The sequence below is a fragment of the Megalops cyprinoides genome, chromosome 6 (assembly GCF_013368585.1).
Source record: "Megalops cyprinoides isolate fMegCyp1 chromosome 6, fMegCyp1.pri, whole genome shotgun sequence".
Classification (NCBI taxonomy): Eukaryota; Metazoa; Chordata; class Actinopteri; order Elopiformes; family Megalopidae; genus Megalops; species Megalops cyprinoides.
In genome coordinates, this window is record NC_050588.1 from 22,135,852 (window position 1) to 22,157,731 (window position 21,880).

The 21,880-nt window shown below is 45.2% G+C and overlaps 2 protein-coding genes across 2 annotated transcripts in view; both read left to right on the plus strand.

Moving 5' to 3' along the window:
* Positions 1-1,289: 1,289 nt before the first annotated feature.
* Positions 1,290-18,267, plus strand: fancd2 (FA complementation group D2). The gene is made up of 42 exons (XM_036531754.1): positions 1,290-1,359; positions 1,482-1,616; positions 1,775-1,842; positions 2,122-2,228; positions 2,591-2,651; positions 2,803-2,855; positions 3,094-3,172; positions 3,354-3,478; positions 3,606-3,693; positions 4,285-4,389; positions 4,879-4,979; positions 5,201-5,312; positions 5,401-5,436; positions 5,640-5,786; positions 5,956-6,090; positions 6,551-6,682; positions 7,046-7,153; positions 7,267-7,376; positions 7,476-7,539; positions 7,911-8,030; positions 8,240-8,313; positions 8,494-8,640; positions 9,202-9,302; positions 10,177-10,292; positions 10,588-10,696; positions 11,039-11,140; positions 11,315-11,427; positions 11,884-12,042; positions 12,567-12,683; positions 12,836-12,964; positions 13,368-13,486; positions 13,648-13,758; positions 13,920-14,053; positions 14,215-14,314; positions 14,696-14,818; positions 15,061-15,154; positions 15,681-15,752; positions 16,040-16,078; positions 16,447-16,521; positions 17,009-17,083; positions 17,672-17,818; positions 18,154-18,267. The coding sequence occupies exons 1-42, from the start codon at positions 1,290-1,292 to the stop codon at positions 18,265-18,267; spliced, it is 4,326 nt and encodes a 1,441-aa protein (XP_036387647.1).
* Positions 18,268-21,066: 2,799 nt separating this feature from the next.
* Positions 21,067-21,880, plus strand: part of LOC118779584 (testis-expressed protein 264-like) — an 85,879-nt gene continuing 85,065 nt past the window's right edge. Inside the window, exon 1 of the mRNA XM_036531755.1 lies at positions 21,067-21,644. Coding sequence (XP_036387648.1) covers positions 21,387-21,644 — 258 coding nt within the window. The 5' untranslated portion in view covers positions 21,067-21,386. The remainder of the gene's footprint in view (positions 21,645-21,880) is intronic.

Sequence of the window (21,880 nt, forward strand, 5' to 3'; positions counted from 1 at the left end):
GCGTATACATTAACATAATTGTAAGAGTTTGACGGTGCCGATGGCATTGAGCAGATGTGGCTGCAGAACAATGGTGAAAAAAGAAAGTAGGGTATTCAAATTAAGTATTGGGCGAAAATATTATTCTTGGCTGCAAAAACTCCAAGAATGAATATTGAATGAATTTGAACAATTACGATGTTACTTTAATTTTACTCTATGATATGGTCGTGTCCTGTCCGGATTTTCATTATTATGCTTTTGTACAAGACAAATTCATTGTTTCGTTTTGAAGCTATGGTCAATATGTGAATCGTTTGCCAAATAACACAGATGTTCTTTTTCAAAAATAATTTAATGCAGCATTCTACACATACGGCATACTATTGTGTTTAAAACGGTATATTGTGTATGTGAACCAAAACTACAACATAAAACGTTTTGTCTTTTATTTATGCACATGCTTATGCGAAAAAAAAAACATCAGTTGTATTGATGTACACCCCCATAACTTTAATATACTAGACAAGATATGACGTAGTTGGTTAAAACACGTTATTACTTTATAATTGTGATGGTAATGACCGCAAAAGAGGTAACCAACCTTGAATGTCGAAAATGTAAACAAAAAATTACTTTGAAAAAGTTTCCTTCTATTCTAACGCCGGGACATCTACATGGAATTTTTCCTAAACTGTACCCTCTAATCTTTATATAAATAGTATAAATATGTGTGTTTTATGTTTTCTTGAGAATAATATATCCTTCACATTTCGCTGCTGACTTGAATTTGAGGACGATCCCTTGAATATTACAAAACAGTGGCGCGGGAACTGACTGGAGGGAGACAACTCCAGCTACCATTCCGGTAACTTCTAAAACTGCGAAGTCATTTGTTTTTGTATCAATTGTAATTGTAATGTGATTTTTATAACATAAAGACTAATGTTTTATCATTTAATCGTAGAGTCTCAGTGCGTCGATAGAAATTTGACAATTTGGTGTATGGGCTGTCTCGCTATCGCTAACCCATTAGCTAGCCGCACAGGAAAGCAGTTAGCTAATGTTAGTTAACAATATAAATAGCCTTGCTGACTAAGTTAGCCGTAGGCCGGTCCCATCGCTGTATGCAACAGAGTAGAGGGCTATCTAGTTAGATTGATAGATTTTACCAGTTGACAGTAATACGAAGTTTCGAGTAATATGATTTTTGCTGTGTTGGTCTGTCATCAGTGGCTACGTAATGATTATTTTCAGTGTAATCTATTCCAGCACATGTCAACTGTCTGACCTCTATCCAGGTTTTAGAGATGATGCGCAAAAAGCGACGTTCTTCTGTGGACAAACCAAGTGAAAGCGGTGCACCATCAGAAACGTCCAGTAAGTCGAGATGCTTGCCATAGCAGCAGACTGCTCATAAACACTTTTAAGGTCACGTTTAGTAACGTGGAACTACTGCCATCAGTGTCCATTGTTCGTTTGTTCTGTGCTTCTTGGAGCAGAATCGAAAAAGAGTCGATCAGATGGACGCAACGCCAAGCCCAGTTGGCAGGACAACGCAGCTGACAGCGTATTCGCTCAGATGCTGCGGGACGCAGGAGTGGTCCTGAGAGGGGGCAATACGCCCAACGAGATAAGTAAGCACACATGGTTCCCGTCTTAATAGGACGTATTTGTTTGGGAATAGTTAGTGTGTAGGAGCTGTAACCGTGTTACATAACATACGTGCGGGATAAAAACGCATACCTGTGCAGTGGAAGATGTTACTTTCAAAGACGTGTGGTTCTTTTTTAAGATGTGGACCAAGTGGTGTTCCAGAGGAGACTACAGCAGCACCTCAGGAAGAATCCCCGATACCCAAATGTAAGTGTTAGTTTGGTATTTTTGCACTTCAGATATTTTTAGCATGGCGTTAGAGTTATTATAGTCCTGTCTTATTCAATGATGCTCGTCTGTGTTGGATGAAGCAATGCTTTTGTGACTGTACTGTTTGTACAGCATTATCATTTATACAGTTTTCACTTTGTACAGTTGTTGTTGTGGCTAAGTGGGTTTGCCAAGTGACTGTAAATGTATAGCTTGCTGTGAACATATGGGGAACATTGTGTATGGACTGTCTCACTGCATGACTGTTTTCCACAGATAATCCAGGAATTTGTTGCTGGACTGGAGTCTCACATTGAGGACCATCTGAACTTCAAGAACTGCCTCCTGCCTTGTGTCCGTCCCTTGTTGGATGAGGAGTGCAGGTAACCTGGCAACCACATTAAAGGTCACAAAGCCTTTCAGTGATGGGGATGTGCCATAGGGAACTGAAAGAAGTGAACACATTCTTAGCAGATGTATGTGCTCATCTAACTATCTGTTTGAAAACAGTCTTCAATACATGTCTTAAAATCAAGAGAAGTAAGTATTTGTCACACATCTTGTAATGATTGAATGCTACTTTCCTAAGCGTGAGAGAAGTAGCGGTTATTTTTGATATGAATGGCCTGTCATCAGTCATTTGCTCCTGTCATTTCATTGCAAGGTGTTGCTCAGATTTTCTTTGAAGTGCCTACTGAAAAATGTGAAAAATACCTCTCATTCTTTATTCTCACTACATTCCCAGCTCTACTGGCTCTTATCAGGAGAGCCTTATTCGCCATCTGCTGGGAATTGAGATGCTGCAGGTAGGACGTCAAAGTCTCTCTCCAGGGCAGCCACTTGGTTTCCCGGCAGCTGAAATGAGATGTAAATGCTTGTTGTTAATTGTTCCTTAACTGCTTGATTTAATATGTAGTGGTATAATACAGACTGACAAGTTTTTTTTTGTTCTTTTAGCCCTCTGTTATAAACACCCTGTTTGAGAAGCTACCTGAGTTCATGTTTGATGGGTAAGTGTTTCAAATGAGTTTTTTTACTCTTTGCTGTTAGACTGAGATTCTTGATTGACTGAGAAAATTTTCCATTGTATGGTCAATATCATTTGTTTCATTTTAGTATGCTTCTTTTATTTGTGACCTCATATGATAAGGTGACACAGTAATGTGATGTGTAGTCTCCATATGCCTGTTTGTAATGTTTTAAATCTGCTGACTGTTCTTCCTTTATTCATTTCTCTTGGCCTTGCAGAATTGGAGAGGATGGGCTCAATGTCCCTCGCATGATAATGAGCCAGCTCAAGTGGTTAGACATTGTCAAGGATAGCAAGGTACCCAAAATGCTACTGTGCTTTACAGTCTTTTCTGTCTTTCTGCATGCAGCCAGTGTGAATAACTACCTTCTACGGGAAGCATTAATTTATCCTTCTCTTCTGACCTCTCTCATGCTCTTTGTTTCTGTGTCTCTCTATCTGTCTTTTTCTCTCTCACTCCAATCTGCCTGCCCTCCAGGATTTGGCGAGTAAGTTGATGCAGCTGGTTTCTGTGGCACCAGTTGAGATCCAGCGTGACATCATCACTAGTCTGCCGGAGATCCTGGAGGACTCTCAGCACCACGACATTGCCAAAGAGCTCCAGTGAGTTGCAGCAGCGCTGGGCCTCAGAGGCCTGTTTTCACTGGAACTTGTCAGTGACGGATACTCTTTTAATGGAGGTTTGTGCTCAGATGGAGAGTTTATGTGACGAGTTTATGTTCCCCTGAAGCTCCCTGCTCCAGCAGAACACCCAGCTGACCGTGCCTATCCTGGATACCCTCTCCACACTCAGTCTGAGCTCTGCACTGCTGGCAGAGGTACCCAGCTATTTCAACTCACCTTCCAGTTTTATAGGCAACTGTAGCATCTCCATTTTGTGGGGTCAGCAGTGAACCATACTCCTGTCCTGTAACTCAGTCTTTCCTAATTGCAATCCGACGAACCGATGCCAATGGTGGTTTTCATTTAGACTGGAGTTGTTAATTGAACTGATCTTGGTTTGATCTCATATGAGCTGTAACTCCTTAACTAACCTCAGGATGAAAAGAAAAACAACATGGACAGTGGTTGCTTAGGGCAAGGGATTGGTGAAAGTGGCTCCCTTTCATTTTTTCACAACTGTGAATTTACAGATGAGATTCAGATTGGGCACTTTATCCTGAAAAGCACCTCAGCAGTGTCAGCATTCATCTTTATGTTGTAAGGAGACCACAGTGGATAAATGCAAGACAGGTACATTACATTGCATTCATTTAGCAGACACTGTTATCCAAAGCGACTTCCACATACTAAAGAGTAATTAGTTTGCTAGTGTACACTGCTGCCCCTAGTGTTTAGGAGGAGGAAATACAGCAGATGTCCTCTCTGTGGGCAGGTTGGAGTGAGTATTTTATGCTGTTGTCCCTCAGGTGCGTGGCGCCATCATGGTTACCCTCTCCGCTGTGCAGCTGGAGGACCTTCCCGTCGTGGTCAAGTTTATCCTGCACAGTGTCTCTGCCTCAGACACCAATGAGGTCTCGTAATGTTAATATTTTATTATCATTAACGTGCCTTACACTGGTCACTATTTTGGTTGCGTTATTCAGTTGCACACTTCTTTTATTGACTGTTGAATCAATAAAAGCAGTGGGCCAATCTACACTGTTTGTTCCAAGGCTAGAGGGAGAAACAGCCACTTTATATTAATGTTCTATAATCAAGTGTAAATACACTAAGGCTAATTAATGTTAATAGTTAATAATAATTTTCAGTGCTTACTCTTAGTTCTGTGTACAGTCTGAACAGTGTATGAAATGATAGATGTTTCAGGGGACGTTCTGCTTTAAATTTGCCACGGCTGAAAAGGCCAAAAATGTGAAAAGAAATAAAGAGCCCCATCAGCTGTCACTGGGCGATTTCTGGTCTGTAGACCGATGTTCTGTGATATATCACTGTCGGGTCATGTATGTGATTGGTAGAAGGAATGTCAGATGTCTTATTGGTCAGTCGTCTTGTCCTGGCAGGTGGTGAGTGACCTGCGGAAGAAGCTGGAGCTGGAGTTGTGTGTGCTCCCCCCAGTGCTGCAAGCCTCACAGAATCGCCTGAAGAACAAGGGGGCAACTTGGTAAGGCAGCTGGGTCAGACCTGGAGTGCTCACCTCCAGTCCAGGTGGCCACACCTTGAGGGTTGAGCTATTGAAATGACATTCGTTATGGTATCAGTGGCACTAGATGCTTTAATCTCTGGCTTCTTGTAGCCCATTTGAAGAGATTTTGGTTGAGTTTGAAGGATACTGTTACTTTCAATCTTTTAAGTCTTCCAGTCTCTCATTCTGTTTGTTTTCAGCTCCTCGAGTGTCCCAGCAGCCACTGATAGCCAGGACTGTGTTGGTCTGGTCCTGGATGCCATCAGATCGGCGGTGCGCTTTCAGAAAGTGATCCTGGAGGCTTGGCTGAAGGTGAGTTGAGGTGGCCTGAGTTGCTATTTATGCAGTTACCCTCACTGTTCCACGTTCCCCACTCAGATTCTCCATGTTTTCTCTACAGGCTATTGAGAGTGTTGATGAAGCGGAAAACCACAAGGTAAATCTCATTGTACCTTTTTAATCACATTTTATGGCCTTTGCTCAAAGGACAAGACATACTGTTCTAGGCATCTTCATCATTATCAGGCATTCAATATACAGTAGACCTTAAATTACCCATGACTTTGGTCATTGTGTCAACAATGATACCGTGCGGATGAATTTTCAAACATAGCGCTGCATAATGTCTTCTTTTTTCAGGTCATTGACCTCCTGGTCCTGTTCATTCTGCACTCCATTAACGCTAACAATAGCCGCCAGAGCGCAGAGAAGGTACTGCGGCTCAAGGTTCGAGGAGGGCAGATTCGAGAGGCTCTACTGGAGAAGACATTCCGGGGCCATGCCCAGGTAAGCTCACCTTTCCCCTTTTCCACACCAGGATTAAGAAGGTGGGAAGGATGTTCAGGTTGAGATGGGTTGTGTCCTGTGGGTTCGTGTAATGATGTTGAGATGGGTTGTGTCCTGTGTGCCTGTGTGAAGGTGTTGAGATGCGTTGTGTCCTGTGTGTGTGGTGCAGGTGATGCGGGGGTACTTCCCCTCCATCTTGGCCCTGGCAGAGACTCTCCTGCATTCCTCAGACCCCTGTGTGGTGCCTTTTGGAGGACACATGTACAAACACGCCTTCGCTGCCTTTGACCCCTACTGCCAGCAGGTATGTGTATATTTGCAATGTTTAACTGTGTGCAATGATCTTTCATGTGTTTGGGGACATGTGTGTTTGTGTTTTGCTGATATTTAACTGATGATTTGTGTTAGTGTGCCCTGTTTGTCCTGTTAGATGCAATATGTAAGTCACTCTGGGTAACAGTGTCTGCTAAATGACAATAATTTAATGTGTGTCTTGATGATTTTGAAATGTTCATGTATTTGGTGGGGTTCTCTAAATTGCTGTGATGATATCTTTGGATTTTTAGTGATATGTCCTACCTGAAGGATGTGATAGCTCCCTGTGTGTATATTTGCATGCACGTATGTATGCATGTGTGTGAGCATGTGGCTATGTCTGTGCATGAGGTGTGTGACTGTCTGTGTGTGTGTGTGAGCGCATGTCTGTATATGTTTATATGTGAGTATGATTAAAGGTATAATACCAGCATATCTCTGTCACTCAGGAGGTTGTGGGCTCCCTGGTCACCCACGTGTGCAGTGGTGTGAGTGGGGAGGTGGACGTGGCCCTGGAGCTGCTGTGTGACCTGGTGACACAGAGACCAGCAGAGATGGCTGTGTATGCCGTCTTCCTCAAGGTGTGTCAACCCCTTACCTGTAAACCACATGAAACTGACTGAAGAAGCTGAGGAAGTTGAAGTTTATTATATAAAATGTCCATTTCTTTTGTTCAGTACCAGCTTTTATTGCATTTCCCCATTGTAGTGTCACATCTTATTTTCCAAAATCTTGTTTATGATTTCCATTACTTTCCTTTTATTACATACCATTATGAACTACTGATATCCCTTGCGGTCTGTGATGTTGCAGTGTTTAGATGCTAACAGTGCTATTATAACAGAGGGTAATTCCAAAAGATTGACTTGTTTCCCTGAGGCAGAGGGTTATGTGTCCTGGGCCCCTGTGTTTTTCTGTGAGACGAACTGATCGGTGCTTTCTAGAGGATCCTGGACTTCATGGAGAACATGACGCCCCAGCATGTCCGCAGGCTCTTCTACCTGCTCAGCTCCCTGGCCTTCAGCCAGGACCAGAGAAGCAGCCACATCCAGGTGAGATGAGTGAATAAAGATGCCACTGTGGCCTCTCTCAGTCTGCAGCCTGCCCGTCACCCTCCGCCTCTCCTGCCCGGCTCCATCTCTCTCTCTCTGTGGTCCCTCCTCAGGACGACATGCACATCGTGATCCGGAAGCAGCTGTGCAGCGCTGCGTTTAAGTACAAGTGCTTTGGCATCATCGGAGCAGTCATGGTGGTTGGCAGCATGGGTTCCTGCAGGTACCACGGAGCAGTGCTGTCTCTGTAGCACACACACACACACACACATAAATATGCTTGCATATGCATGACTCACAGCATTAATGCTCTGTTCTCCAGGAGTAAATCTGAGGCCAATGAGAAGTCCCAAGGCAGCAGCCTGCCCAAAGAGATGTACAGACAGGTGAGCGGGTATCTCTGCATTACCATAAAGACGAGTGAGTGGGTCTGTCTGCATTAACATATAGACGGGAGCAGATCTCTCTGTGCTTCTCTACAGATAGGTGAGGAATTGTCTCCTCGCTTCTTTGCCATGCTGCAGATTTGATGAGCACAAAGTGTGCGCATGAGTGTGTGTCCAGTGGCGTTGTGTACACTGGCGGAGTATGTGCGTATCTGCAGAGGCAGCATTTGTGTGTAAGACCTATTATTATGGGTGTTCAGTTTGTGCTGAAGAGGTGTGCATGTCTGTGACCTGTGATTACATCCTGTGTGTGTGTGTGTGTGTGTGTGTGTATGTGTGTTCACATGCCTACATGTGTCTAATCTGCTTAGGTGACGTCCCTGCTGGAGCTGGTCCGGTCTTGTAGTGAAGTGACCCCAGAGGCAGCTGCCCTGTACTATGATGAACTGGCCAACCTGCTGCAGACCTGCAGACTGGTCCCTCAGGTGCAGGTCAGTCTGTGTGCCACGTTTGACAATGCCGTTTGACATGAAAATTGCAACATAAGTGTAACATAAGTTGCCTCCAAAAGCCATGAATGACAGCAAAGAAACTGCCCCTTTTTAACTTCATACCTTTGCACACTTGCTGAAATGGTGTGTGTCTGTGTGCATGCACACATGTGTGTGCATGTGTTGTTCTCACTGTATGCCTTTTTCAGGAGTGGATAGGGAAGAGTGTACTGGAGGATTTTCAGGAGGACTTTGTGGTGGACCTGGGACCAGAGATACAAGGGTGAGGGTTGTCTTGATAGAAGCCACACTGTTCAAGTAAGAAGGGGGTGTTCTCTGACCTTACATGGAGAATACCACAGAACTGTATGATTACCCAGCAATCTAACTCGCTAACTGGTCTAGCTCATTAATGGTCTTATGCCGTTTTTTGCCTCTCCGCGTCTACCCCGGTGTGTTGCAGCTCCCTCCCCTTCCCTGCGGCAGTGATGTACAACCTGGATGAGGAGGAGAGTCAGGGAGGGATCGCCGTCAACCTCTTGCCTCTGCTGGCTGAAGACTTTCACCACAAGGGGGATCCGCGGGGTCTGCTCATTGACAAAGAGAAGAAGTCAGTTCCGCTGCCTGTCCAGGAGTATCTGTTCTCTTAATGTTTCTGCCATGTTGTCTTTGGTCGGAGACGTTTTCAAGCTCAGCTCAGTGTCTTTGCGTTTGGTATTATTGGGCCTCCTTTTAGCTGTGCTCGCCCAGTGCATACACACAAACACACATGTGCAGGACAGTGTGCACAGTTTTGAGGGCCACTGAATCAAACAATGATTAGAACACAACACTACCCTTCAGAAACACACATGGCTACTCAAACACATCTTTGAGTCAAAGAATTAGTGTTTTTTGGGGTTCTGTTGACTGCTAAGATGAATAAGCGGAAACCCAAGTGTCTCGGTCTCACTCACTATGTGTCCCTTCTCTCTCCTCTCTTCCTCCCTTTCTTCCTGTTCCCTGTCCTTTTACCTCTGCCCCTTTTATTTGACTCATCTGTTTCTTTCCTTCTTCTTCTCTCTTTCCCCCTGCCCTTTCTCTTGTTTTGATCCTCCTTCCCTCTCTCTGTCTCCTCTGTCTTCCTCTCTCCCTCTTCCCCTCTCTCTCCTCCCTCTCTCCGGCCCTGCAGACGTGTGTCTCCGCTGTGTCTGGCCTCCTTCTTCCGCCTGCTCAGGCTGTGCGAGGAGGAGCAGCACCAGGGCGACCTGGAGGAGATTGATGCCCTGCTGGGTGAGCAAACCGTGTTGCAAACAAGCTCAACTGGCCATGCGGTCCAGGGTTCACAGGACAGACCAAAAGAATGGTTCTGAGTGGAGCTCACTGAAAAAAAGTGCATCTATGAAGTAAGAGTGGGGACCCTAAGAAGAGACACAGAGAAGAGTTTTAGATTTGTACAGCAGACGCTTGAAACGATTGGATGGAATGAGGAGTAATAAATTGGATTGGATGTAATAAAATATTGTTTTCTTCCACAGATATGTCTGTTGGACATGAACTGTTAATTGTAAAGATGTGTGCAAATGTGGAAACAACTGGAATTGAAGCGAATCTTGGTACAATACACTGTTTTGTCTTATTGTGCAATGGTAGGATTATATTCAAAATGGTCTTAAATGTCCTTGTTGGATGATGTTTTACTTGCTCTGGTTTATATTGTTGACCAATATGAAGCAGTAAAACCCCTGTGTACAGTTTCAGTGCTACCTGCTCAAGCTACCTGAGCATACACCATCTTTTGTTAAAGTTTGAATACTTGTGGAGGTGTGAAGTCATGCTTTCATTCTGTTACTGTCATTATTATTATTTTTTTATCAGACATTTGGATTCTGTTGAGGAGGAACAGGACTGTTGTGTGATTGTGCCACTCCTTCTGGGCAGTGGCACACCTGGTTACCTCACTGTTTAAATGCCACCTTTCTTCGCTTACACATTCATGAATGTCAGGCATTATGCCAGTGTGTCTGGTTCAAGCAGGATGACTTTGCTCTTTTAATGAGCGTCTGGCGTTGTGTTCATCTGCCACAAAGAGCCATTTGTGTTGGCAGAACTCCCCCGGGTCCTGTCGTCTGTGGCCTGGTTCTGACGGGCCTATCGTATGTCACAGGCTGTCCCCTGGTTCTGACCGACCTGGATGTCGTGGAGAAAGCGGAGAGCCTATCCAGGCCGGAGAGGGAGTTCCTGTGCTCTCTGCTCTTTTACACCATCAACTGGTTCAGAGAGGTAATTACGCTTGTCTGTCAGGCAAACCATTTCTCTCTAGTGCCAACTACTTCTCTGTTTGTGAGGATCTGTATTACGTTTTTGACATACTCCCTCCCTCATGTAAAAAAGCCACATTTACCTCAAAGACGTTCAACACCCTGAGTGTTTCACCTAAGTAGCAGCACCTGTGTGCCATCTCTGTACATGTGTGTGCTTACAAGTGGTGAAGATAATACTTTTCTCTTTGTGTTTGTGTGTGTGGTTTTCTATGTGTGTGTGTGTGTGTGTGTGTGTGTGAATGCGTTCTGTGCAGGTTGTGAATGCGTTCTGTCGGCAGCAGGACCCGGAAATGAAGATGAAGGTGATAACCAGGCTGCAGAACATTACATACCTGCAGACGGTGCTGGAAAGGTGCCTGGCAGGTAGGAGTGCACAGGAACACAGCCAGAACATCACTGAAGCTTCACACTGGAGTAGAATATCAGTTATCACCATTCAATAAGTCATGACATGGCTCTCAGAAAACAGCTGTGATGAGTCTGGAAACCTTTGAAATGGACTGTACAGACACTGGTTAATGAATTGAGGGAAGCTTATAGGAAGGAATGAGGAATGCTTCAATACTGCAGGTTTATGCTACATTTAAGTGGCTCAGCTAAAGTACCTGTTATAAATATACCATTTTTTTCCATATTTGACAGGCTTTAGTGGTCAGTGGATACTTTACCTCTTTATTTTGTGTCATTTTCTTCTTCTCCTTTTAGCAACGCCTGGCTTTGTTCCTCCTCTCGCCAACTTTGACTGTGAGAGCGGAGGGGGGGTGGTCCCGCCCCCTGCCACTGCCCCTCCCAAGAAGGGCAAGAAAGGTAAAGCACTGCCGCAGGTGGGCCTGTGCGTGCAGTTAGGTGCTAACCTCAGGGGAGCCTCCACTGTCACACAGTCCCCCCATCAGGCAATTTTTTCAAGCTTTTGTCCACTGTGTTGCGATTGGACCGATTGAAAGGAATGGAGAGTCATGTGACCCTTTTTGGTTTGCGCAGAGTCCGCCGGACGGAAGAGGAAGGCCCCAGCCACTAAGAACTCATCAGGTGACGACTCTCAGCTGGAGGAGGGAGCGGAGGCGGAGGAGACACAGCAGATACCGACCCCACAGGTTCACCAACACCGTCTCACGCACATGTGCGCACACACTGTCACATGCACACTCATCATCACACATACACTCCCATACACATATATTATATATACATCCACTCGTTCCTGCCCATACATTCCTACACACACAGTCTCACAAACTCACACACATGCACATACTCACATACGCACACAGACACATACACTCACATGCACCATCAGACACATATGCCCATATATATTCATGTTCTCATGCATACACATGGGCCTCCCCTCACCCCTCCCCATACATATATGCACTCTTCTGTGTGTGCACACACAGACACATGCACACTTGCATGCAAGGTCTTTATGTCTCCTAATTTGTCCACCCAGAGATGGGGAGTGATTTTCTTGAAATCAGAGTGATTTTTCTGGCCATCTTTCTTAGCATGCATTTGCATACATGCCCTGTCCCCAGGATCTCACTGAGAAGGAGAAAGATAAGGAGAAGGAGAAAGAGAAGGAGTCCAAGGGAGGGGTCAGTTTGGCTTCGTACAGGCCCTTCTTCAGGGAACTGGACTTGGAGGTGCTGAACGTGCTGCAGTGTGGCCTGCTCTCCCGGTCACTGCTGGACACTGAGCTCCACAGCAGGGTATGACCCAATCACAGAACACATCGCTTACCCTGGGCCCAATCACAGAGAGCGTGTACATCCCTGGGCCCAATCACAGAGAGCGTGTACATCCCTGGGCCCAATCACAGAGAGTGTGTACATCCCTAAGCCCAAGCACAGAGCGTGTACATCCCTGGGCCCAATCACAGAGAGCGTGTACATTCCTGGGCCCAATCACAGAGAGCGTGTACATCCCTGGGCCCAATCATAGAGCGTGTACATCCCTGGGCCCAATCACAGAGAGCGTGTACATTCCTGGGCCCAATCACAGAGAGCGTGTACATCCCTGGGCCCAATCATAGAGCGTGTACATCCCTGGACCCAATCACAGAGAGCGTGTACATTCCTGGGCCCAATCACAGAGACCGTGTACATTCCTGGGCTCAGTCACAGAGTGTGAACATTTCTGGGCTCAATCACAAAGAGTGTGTGTATCCTTTGGTAAAGTCTGGGGTGCTGCTGAAATGGTTTTCTGATGTACTCATTTCTCAATTATGGGGCAGCTCCGGGAGGAAGTGCAGCTGGGCCCTGCAGAGCTGGTCTTCCTGCTGGAAGACATGTTGAGAAAGCTGGAGTTCAGGCTGGCCGCCACCGCCGCCAAGAGATCCCCCTTTCTCAAAGTGAGAGGCACTCAATGCAAGCATACAAACACAAACATATGTATACACACATGCACAGACATGTCTTACTGATTAAAAAGCCACAAATGGCCATGAGAGTGACATTTTAGCCTCCTTTAACCCCTGTGTTCTTTCTGCAATGGCCTCTGCAGGGCAGGTCGGACAGGACCGTGGGCTTCTCGCACCTGCAGCAGAAGAGTCCCCGAGACATCGCCAGCTGCTGCATCCAGCTGCTGCCCACCCTCTGTACCCACCTGGAGAACTGCCACAACCACTTTCAGGTGCGCATACACCCTTTCTACATGTGCATTTTTCACACACACCTGTGTTAAACGCACACCTGTATTTCATATACGCTGCTTCTACACGTACACCCGGTGTTCATGCGTACCTCTGCCTTATATATACAATTATTATAATTACTCACAAATACAATTAGTATAATTCTGTCACTGTTGGCGAATACATTTGACACTCAATGGACAGGAAACAAGACAAAACGAAAAATGTTTCTGTGTTTCCTGTCACCATGCTGTTAGTTAATGGGTTAATACACAGGTAGTATAGCAGTTAAGAGTTGTTCTGACATTTGAATTGGGAGGGATGCAGTGCCATATCCTCTCTGACAGAGGAGTCAGTGCTGTGTGGCCTATGTATGTGAGGGGGATAATGTCTGCATTCCAGGCCCTGCTGTCTGAGAACCAGGGGGTGGTGGACGCCACAGGCCTGGACTTGAAAGAGCAGCAGCTCATGTCCTCTGCGTACCAGCTGCTGCTTCAGGTCCTGTACTCCTGCTTCAGCTGGTGAGTCTGCTCTGCAACGCTGCAGGGCCTGCTCGGTCTGCCGGCGACGGCTTCATGAAGCATCGATAATCACCCGGCCTCCTCTCTGGGATGTGAAAGATAAACCCTGCCGATTGGTTAACTCGTGGTTCTGTTTTGTCCTGTTCTGTCTGGTGCCTCAGGGCCGGCTTCTCGCAGCACGAGCACCGTGACCTGCTGAAGAATGCCCTGGGCGTGTTGGCAGGGAGACTGAAGGAGGGCGAGGCAGACCTGACCCTGGATCAGCTCACAGGGTGAGCAGCCTCATTCCCCCCACATTAGGAGGAGTCTCAGTCCACTGTGCTTTGAACCATGGATGTTCTGGCTGTTGTTGGTAGTGTTGTTGTACATGTGTTTGGCACTGTGTGTGTTTGCCATGCCAATGGTAAAGGCCTGCCTGTTGTCCTCTGCACAGACACGGCTTTGAGTACCTGCTGAACCTCCGCAGCACCCTGCCCAGCCTCAGCACCGCCCTCTGTCTCACGCAGCTTCTCATCGCTGTGGCGGAGAGAGGAGCGGCCAACCGCATGGCCTACAGAGAAAAGATAGGTGAGTCGTTCTGCAGAGAGCGGATGGGTGATTCTCAGTCATTACACAGCAAGCAGATATATAAGATGAGTCGTTATATGAATAGAATGCAAAGAGCAGGTTGGTAAGTCTTTGTCTATCCTCCACCTGGATAGTCACTAATAGGGCTCTTTTCCCTGCAGCCTCCCTGAGCCGGCACTTCCTGTGCCAGGAGTGGGTTATGCCCGGCGGAGAGAAGGAGCGAGGCAGCAAACACAATGACACCCTGCAGACCCTCTTGAGGTACAGCTGCGACCTGATTGGCTCTGCTGATTATTGCTCCTGGCTTCTACCCCGGTCTGTTAGATTTCTACTTCCTAACTTCTCTATACCTCTGGAGCTTTTTGTAATGGATTTTGTTTGCTTGTCCATCTAAAGTAGATTGATGAATATATGCAGTGCTGGCCTCTAGTGGCCATATGTGGAAGTGCCAGCAGGCCTATATTATTTGTGAGCATTCTGTTACAAGCTCTAGGCCATGCAACTTCTGTATAACTGTGTTGTTAATGCTGACCTCTGACAAACAGGTTACAGATTTGACAGTGATAGCTTGTTCCGAGCACTTCACCTCAAGCAGAATGGAGAAGGTTTCCATTTGCAATGACAAACCCCTTTGCTTCACAGCATTTATCTGGACCACACAGACGATATCCTGAAGGCAATAGAAGAGATTGCTGGGGAGGGGTTTCCGGAGCTCATGGATGCCCCCAAGAATGGCTGGTCCACAAGGTTTCCCACTCTCACAAGGTAACTTCTTGCCAGGCTATGGAGCTTCAGTTTTCTCTCCTCTTTGTTTCATGGTTGATGGCACACTCTTGCCTTGTCCATGTAGCATACTGAAATTGAGTTTGTTGACTGTCACACTTTGCGGAACTGTGGGGCTAATGGATGGGGAGACATGGTCCAATGACTATGTTGTCAGGGAGGTTTACAAATGTGATTGTTGGGACCCAGTTCATCCTTTGGATGATTTCCTGCTTTGCTTTCAGACAGACATTCCTGGTGTTCTACCGGGGCATGATTGCAAAGCTGGAGAAGTCTGTGAGGAGGATTCCCCCTGCCCGACAGAGTGACAGCACTGAGGTATGCAGTCAGAATCCAGAGATCAGGGGTTGTAAGCAACAGATACAGCATTGTGGTAAAGACAGGGGTCTGCATGAGCCGAACGTCAGAGGTCAGGGTGAATACAGTATCAAGGAACCAGCGGGCAACAAGCTGGAAAAATTTCCACAGTAAAAAATACTGCTGTCATGGTGCGTTCCAGAGTGAGTGCAGTGAGTTGTGGTATGGAAATGCGCTCAGGATATGTACGATTTAAAATGATAGACTCTGTACATCCAACCAGGCTGCCTAAGTGAAATTAATGTATAATAAGGCTAGCGTGGAGCATGTATTTATCTAGTCAGAGCAGCTTAATGACCTGAGCAAGAAGGAAATGTATTGGGTGCTATTCCTCTGTATGTACATCTTCCAAACAGTGGCTGGAACAGACTACAGGCTGTTGCATGGTCAACTTTTTTTCCACAGTGACCTGGCTGTCCTTTTCCACCGGTATGTGTGTATGTGTGTGAATGTGTGTGTGTGGTAATAACCCCTGTGCCCTCTCTAGGTCCAGAGTGAGAAACTGCTGACCTGGAACCTGGCTGTGAGGGATTTCCACATCCTGGTCAATATGGTTAAGGTAAGAGGTCAAGGGGAACTAACTGGGCAACCAGGTATTATGTAATTATGTAATTTCGTACATGTAATACCTGGGCTCACACTGTCTTTATTTTGGTGTGTTCAGCAGTATCTAAGTGAACACTACCGTAATGCAAGAAGAAACAGACTGTGCATGCGTGCATGCGTTGGGGGTGTGTACTCTTTCACACTTTTCAGTGTGTATGAAGCTCCTGACAAGTGGGTAGGGTTGCAACAGGTGGAAGTACCCATTTAAGTGAGTGCCTGAGTCATCTCTGCTGTCCACAGATGTTTGACACCAGACCTGTTCTCAGCGTGTGTCTGAAGGTGAGTGTGTTTAAGCTGTCTGTGCTATGATGCTCAGACAGGTAAAGGCTAACAGGTAGATAGGTATGTGCATCAAATTTATTATACATCACAAGTCATCCATGATACATACACATATGCATAATACTACTATTGCTGTTATTGCATGCGTGTGGTTATTTGTGAAATTAGTCCTAAGGACAAGTGCGACGAGTGCTTCTTCTGTTTGTGCTACAAAGAATAATAATGTTTACTGATGCATTTTTAAACGTCCTGACAACAGTGTAAATTTGTGCTGTCAGACTAGGTGGTTTCCTTTGCAACTCTTCAAAATGTCATAACTCTCACTCCCTCGTGACTGTGGTTGGCTTTTTCTTTTTTTTTGCCAGTATGGTCGTCTCTTCCTGGAGGCGTTTCTCAAACTGGCAATGCCGTTGCTGGACTTCAGTTTTAAGAAGCACAAGGTAACACTTGCGGTCGGGGTTGGGTTTTATTTTGGGGGGTGTTTCAGTGGAAAATTCTGCATTTTCAGTGCAGAAGTGGCCAGACCCTTATCACCTGCAGCAGAGCCGTGGCCGCCAGCAGCACAGCGAGGCAACACATGCACACACCTATCAGCCAACTGCTGTCGCCAACACCCCTGTCAGGGCTGCACAGATTATCAGCTCTGTCTCCACAGTGGTTGGCCTCTTTTTCTCTCTCACATTGTGACATTGTGTTTCGGTGTGGAACGCTGGCTGTAATTTCATCTCTTCCATATGGCATGCATTGTTACGATATCGCTCCAGTGAGATAGTTTAGGCTGACCTAATTCACAAGTGACACTTTGTCATTGTCAGTGCTTTTTCTGGCATTAAGTCAGGTGTGTCCCCTGACAGACAGGTGATGCATGAATGTTTTAATATCACATGATCCACTGGCCTTGCCCTTAACATCTCTTCGGGTTTCCAGGAAGATGTGCAGAGCTTGTTGAAGACCTTCCAGCTCAGCACTCGGCAGCTGCATCACATGTGTGGCCACTCAAAGGTACCCTGCTCTCTCTGATTGGCCTGGAGCTTGATTGCCACTGATGATGCTGAGCTTCAGGACTGACAGGAAACTGAGGCTTCATGAAACCCACATTGTGCTGCTGCCATGTGCTATTAATCACTGAATTCATTTGGCCCAGTCAAAACACTTTGGTCCCAGTAACAAAACATTAAGATAGTTCAGATCAGTGAGTCACTTCAAACGCATGGCTCCACCCATTTTACGTGCATGAAGCCAATCTTCTCCGTCACCAGTCTTAGATGAATAGCATCAGCCCATGTGTGTCTGTAAATGGGATCTGCTTGGCTTTTTTCGCTCGGCAGTGGGGCACCAGTAAAGGCTGGGTACATACTGTGCACAGCAGGTCGCGTATGGCGTGAACGCCCTGGTCTTGTGATGCCGTGAGAGGGGAGGGAGGCAGAAATTCAGAGCTCAGTGTTGGAGGTCACTGACTGGGCTACGTCTCACTCCTCTCCCTCCTAATTTGAGCTCTGAAGTGTGCAGAGGCCTCCTCTGCTCCCCCCCCCGCTCCCCGGCTTTGGCCTTGCACCATGGCTGCAGCTGACTGCTGCTTTGTGGTCTCAGATTCGACAGGACACGGGGCTGACCAACCACGTCCCGGTGCTGAAGAAGAGCCTGGAGCAGTTTGTGTACCGGGCCAAGGCCATGCTCGCGCGCAACCACTGCCAGGAGGCCTTCTGGCTGGGCAACCTGAAGAACCGCGACTTGAAGGTACTGCGCTGCTCCTCTTCTCTTCCCAGCACCAGGAGTCCATCATGCCGTTTTCAGAGGCTGGTAAACAGGACACTGACAGCTTGCTGATAGCTCAAGGAGGTTCCAGTTGATGGGACTGTAGGTAGTTCTGTTGGTGCTGTTAATGGTGCTGTTTCACATCCAAGGAACCTAGAAAGCTATGGATGGTGTGTCATTGGTCACGTCCCTTAAAGAATGCTTGCAGTGGAAGTGCAAGTCAACACTTTTAGCACTGCCAGTGACACAATTTTGTTTGTTGAACACGTGGAGCCAAATATCTGTGCAGTAAATAGAGTATCTGTGGTGTCTTTCAGGGTGAGGAAATCCTCTCCCAGAGGTCACAGGGGAGTGACGAAGAGGGAGAGGGTGAGGAAGAGGCCTCACAGCTCCCACAGGAACAGTCTGAGGATGAGGTACTGCTGATCTAGACTGTCCTTTGTCACTTCGTCCAAGTCAGAAAAAGTCCCTAAACTTTCCACAATTACTTGTCATTGAGCATTAAATCCTTGAGAACTGTTCACATATTTTTTCATCATTTATTTTTTCATCTTGACCCAGATGGAATACTGATAATCAGTGTTGCTCCAAGCTTTATATATTCAAATAATTATTTGCTTGGTCGCATTTTAGAAATGTAGCTGGGCCCTTACAGCAAGCTTGAGAGTTAAAACCTGTTCCAAATGAAATGTGATTAGGTGTGGGACTGGAAGTGTAACATCAAGGGCTTGAGAATGGAATTGTTATACGTCTCAAAATGGGGTGTCTATATACATTACTCATGACATTGCATCTGGACTTGAAGGAGTTAAAGTGATGAGAAGTCACAAGCCGCCAGTATGGGCCCTGTCTCCACTGAACATCGTTGCATCCTGTCCCTTGTTTACACTCTTCATACCAAAACCTTTTTTTATCGGCTTTTACAAAGCATCTGAGGTTTCTTTACAGGAACAAACCCTTAAAAAATATAGACCTGACAGATATATTCCTGACAGAGGAAAAATTCTTCATCAAAACTTTTTCCTCTGTCTTTCTTGCTAACATGGTGATATTTACCATTAAGTTATGTAGTGTCAAGGTGCTGATATTGGCAACAAACTGGCTAGTCGCTGGCTTGTGCATTCTGTCCACTGCCAGAGGCCATTGATGACTGGTATTCAATGCCATGAGCACATAGCAAGTGAAAGGAAATATTTTGGAAGAAATCTCAAAAAGTCTCCCATAATTCCATGTTTAAAGTAGCCTAGTTTTATGTGAATTCGACCACTGCAGCAATAAAGTGTTGAAAATCTGACAATTTTCCATAGATTGTCTTTGTAAAAACATGAAAATTATAAATCTGGAGTGTAAACCCTGCCTACTGTAGTGAACTAAATTGAACATCAGTGTGTCACACGTGGTCAAAATGGTTTGATACAGGGGGTAGGTGAATGGCAATGGTCCCATTCATAACTATTATCCGTTTTTCCTTTGACTAACGTCAGCACGGCAAAATGAGACATTGCATAACTGTCCTACTTGCAGTTCTCTCATAAACAGGGAGCTATGTTTAGAATTTGCCTGATAAGATAAGTTGTACTGTTTTTTTCCAGGCTAGTCATTGTATTCAAGTAAAGAAAAAACTGGTATAATGTGCCAAAACCATCAGTGTGGAATCCTGTAATTTTTGGCATAGCAAATTCCAAGCCTAGATTTTCTAGCATAGATAGGTCAGACTATGATGATTTAATTCAGCCTTCAGGATGCTGATGGCAGGAAGACCTTCTCTTGATGAGCAGGACATACTGTACTGGGTTCGGTCTTTCTGTTATTTAGTTTTTTTTTGAAGGAGGAGCGAAAGATCATATTTAAAAGTGACTCTTTGAACTACTGACTGCAGACTTGTTCTACTTCTTCTCCCACAGGAGCAAAGGAGCGGCTCTGAGACGAGAAATGACAGGGATGAGGAGGAGGAGATTAGTGAAGATTCCGATTAAAATGGCGAGGAGGGGAGGAAGAGCAGGCAGGGGCCTCCCTAAACCCTCTGAGCTCTTTGTCCTCACTGTCGTCATGACCATAACATACACAAATTTTCCCACAATCCCCCCATTTCAGCAGTGTGAGCCAAGAACAGACAAGTCATGGGATGACTATCACATTACTGTAATTCACCTAGGGGTAGGGTCACTGATGTAACTCTGGGTTCAAACTGCAATGAAAAACATGAAGTTAAATGAAGAACAAGCTGCTTGGGGTCCCTCACATCACAGCAAAGATACTATTGTATGGAAGAATCTATAAGCATTTGGCAAGATGGAACAGCAGTTTTTCTGGATTAAGACATGTAATTGTTAATTGGCAGAGGAACATAATATAAAGGTTGTGCTTGCTTTACTGTAAAATCTGTTGTATAAGGAAACTATTTCTTGTAATATTTATGTCAGTAATGTTTACTTAAACTTTCTCTAATGAGCCTGTGCCCTTTATTGTGATGTATGTTTTTGTGCATTTATTTGATTTTGGAATGCAAAATTTATTAAAACATATATACAAATTATGTGCACATTTTTAAATAAGCAATGGCACATTTATTAACAAGTGTAATTTTATTCGATTTATTTCATTGAAGAGGGGTTATTAATTTTGGTTAAATTGAAAAATTGCTGTTCAGGTTTATTTCATTACATGGCAGTGATATGCTTGCTAGTATACAATGACTTGCTAGGATAGCAACTGAATTTGCTGCATTCCAAAGCAAGTTTGATTGCCTTACAATGACACTGCGAATGCACTGAAAAAACAAGACATAAGCAATTTAGTGAACTTGAGGGCTAATTGGATTCAGGATTCACCCACAGGTTTCCGGGTTCATGTAGAATGAATCACGTGAACCAACAAAATATAACCCTGATTTGAAGCCAGTTTGTTCAGGCTAACGATAAATCAAAAAAAATTCGCCCCACTTATCTCTTACGCCCCTTCGTGTATCAAATGGCCAGTACCACTTAACGTAAACTAACATTTTAAAGATGGACGTGCTTTCCACATGTGAACGGTTCCCAAAGGTTACGTAAATGTCTTTAGTTCAAGTTTAAGATCTCATGAAATTATGTTGGCCTATTCGTGTTTTAGACTCAGACGGGCCACTTTATGATTTTGTAAAATCTGCTTCAAGAGCATCCACCCCTTGATCTAAAAGAGATATGGTGCATCCAGGAAGCAGTATGCCATGTTTCTATGTTTAGGGAAATGGCAATCTAGCTGGATTAGCCTTTTCTCGCTTCTACGGAACGTTTTATACGTTAGCTACCGGATGTTAGCTGGCTAGCTATATAACATTTTGAACACAGGATATATTTTAGTATCGTTAGAAGTTGTGATTAAATCATCCTCAGTTGCAGTACATTTTAGTGCATTCGATTTGGTATCAACAGTAGTTACTTGGAACGTTAGTTGCATTGAAGAGAAGCAAGCCGACTACTTTAATTTGGATCGAGTCGCCAAATATTAACGTGGCAGGTATACTGTCGAAGTCAGTTCAATAAATCCGCGTACGACCCACTTGCTAGCTATGTCTGATATGCTGATATTAGCTTTGATAATCTTATTTCTACTGAGTCTACTTGTGACTGTTGTTGGGTTCGTGCTATACTCCGGGCTGCTATCTGAGATAACCATTGGAACTGGCTCTCCTCCGATCAAGAATATTACAATTGCCTACAAATACAAAGTTGGACCATACAAAGACTGCGGAGCACTCTTCACCGAAAGCTGCAGTATTGGACCCAAGCTCAACTGCATTGGAGTGTTTTATGATAACCCTAAAACGGTAAGAGTACAGTACTTAACGTTAGCTAGTTAACTCACTCGATCGCAGGGTTGGCAAACCACTTCCTCTCATTTGTGAGTTTACATACAATAATTAGTTGTTGCTTTTGTTGTTGAATGCACGCACTATCGCCTCCAGGGGGTTTCTTTGCCTTTTGCTAGATAGGTAAACCACATAACTTGAGATGCGCTCGTGGTAGCTAACTAACTGGCTGGAAAGAGCACATTTCAAAAATC

What these genes read in the sequence shown, in the direction of transcription:
- fancd2 (XM_036531754.1), top strand. Translation starts at nt 1,290, where the DNA reads ATGATGCGCAAAAAGCGACGTTCTTCTGTGGACAAACCAAGTGAAAGC. An exon ending in TGCACCATCAGAAACGTCCA is followed by an intron (nt 1,360 to 1,481) that starts GTAAGTCGAGAT and finishes TTCTTGGAGCAG; the next exon opens with AATCGAAAAAGAGTCGATCA. An exon ending in GACATTGCCAAAGAGCTCCA is followed by an intron (nt 3,479 to 3,605) that starts GTGAGTTGCAGC and finishes GTTCCCCTGAAG; the next exon opens with CTCCCTGCTCCAGCAGAACA.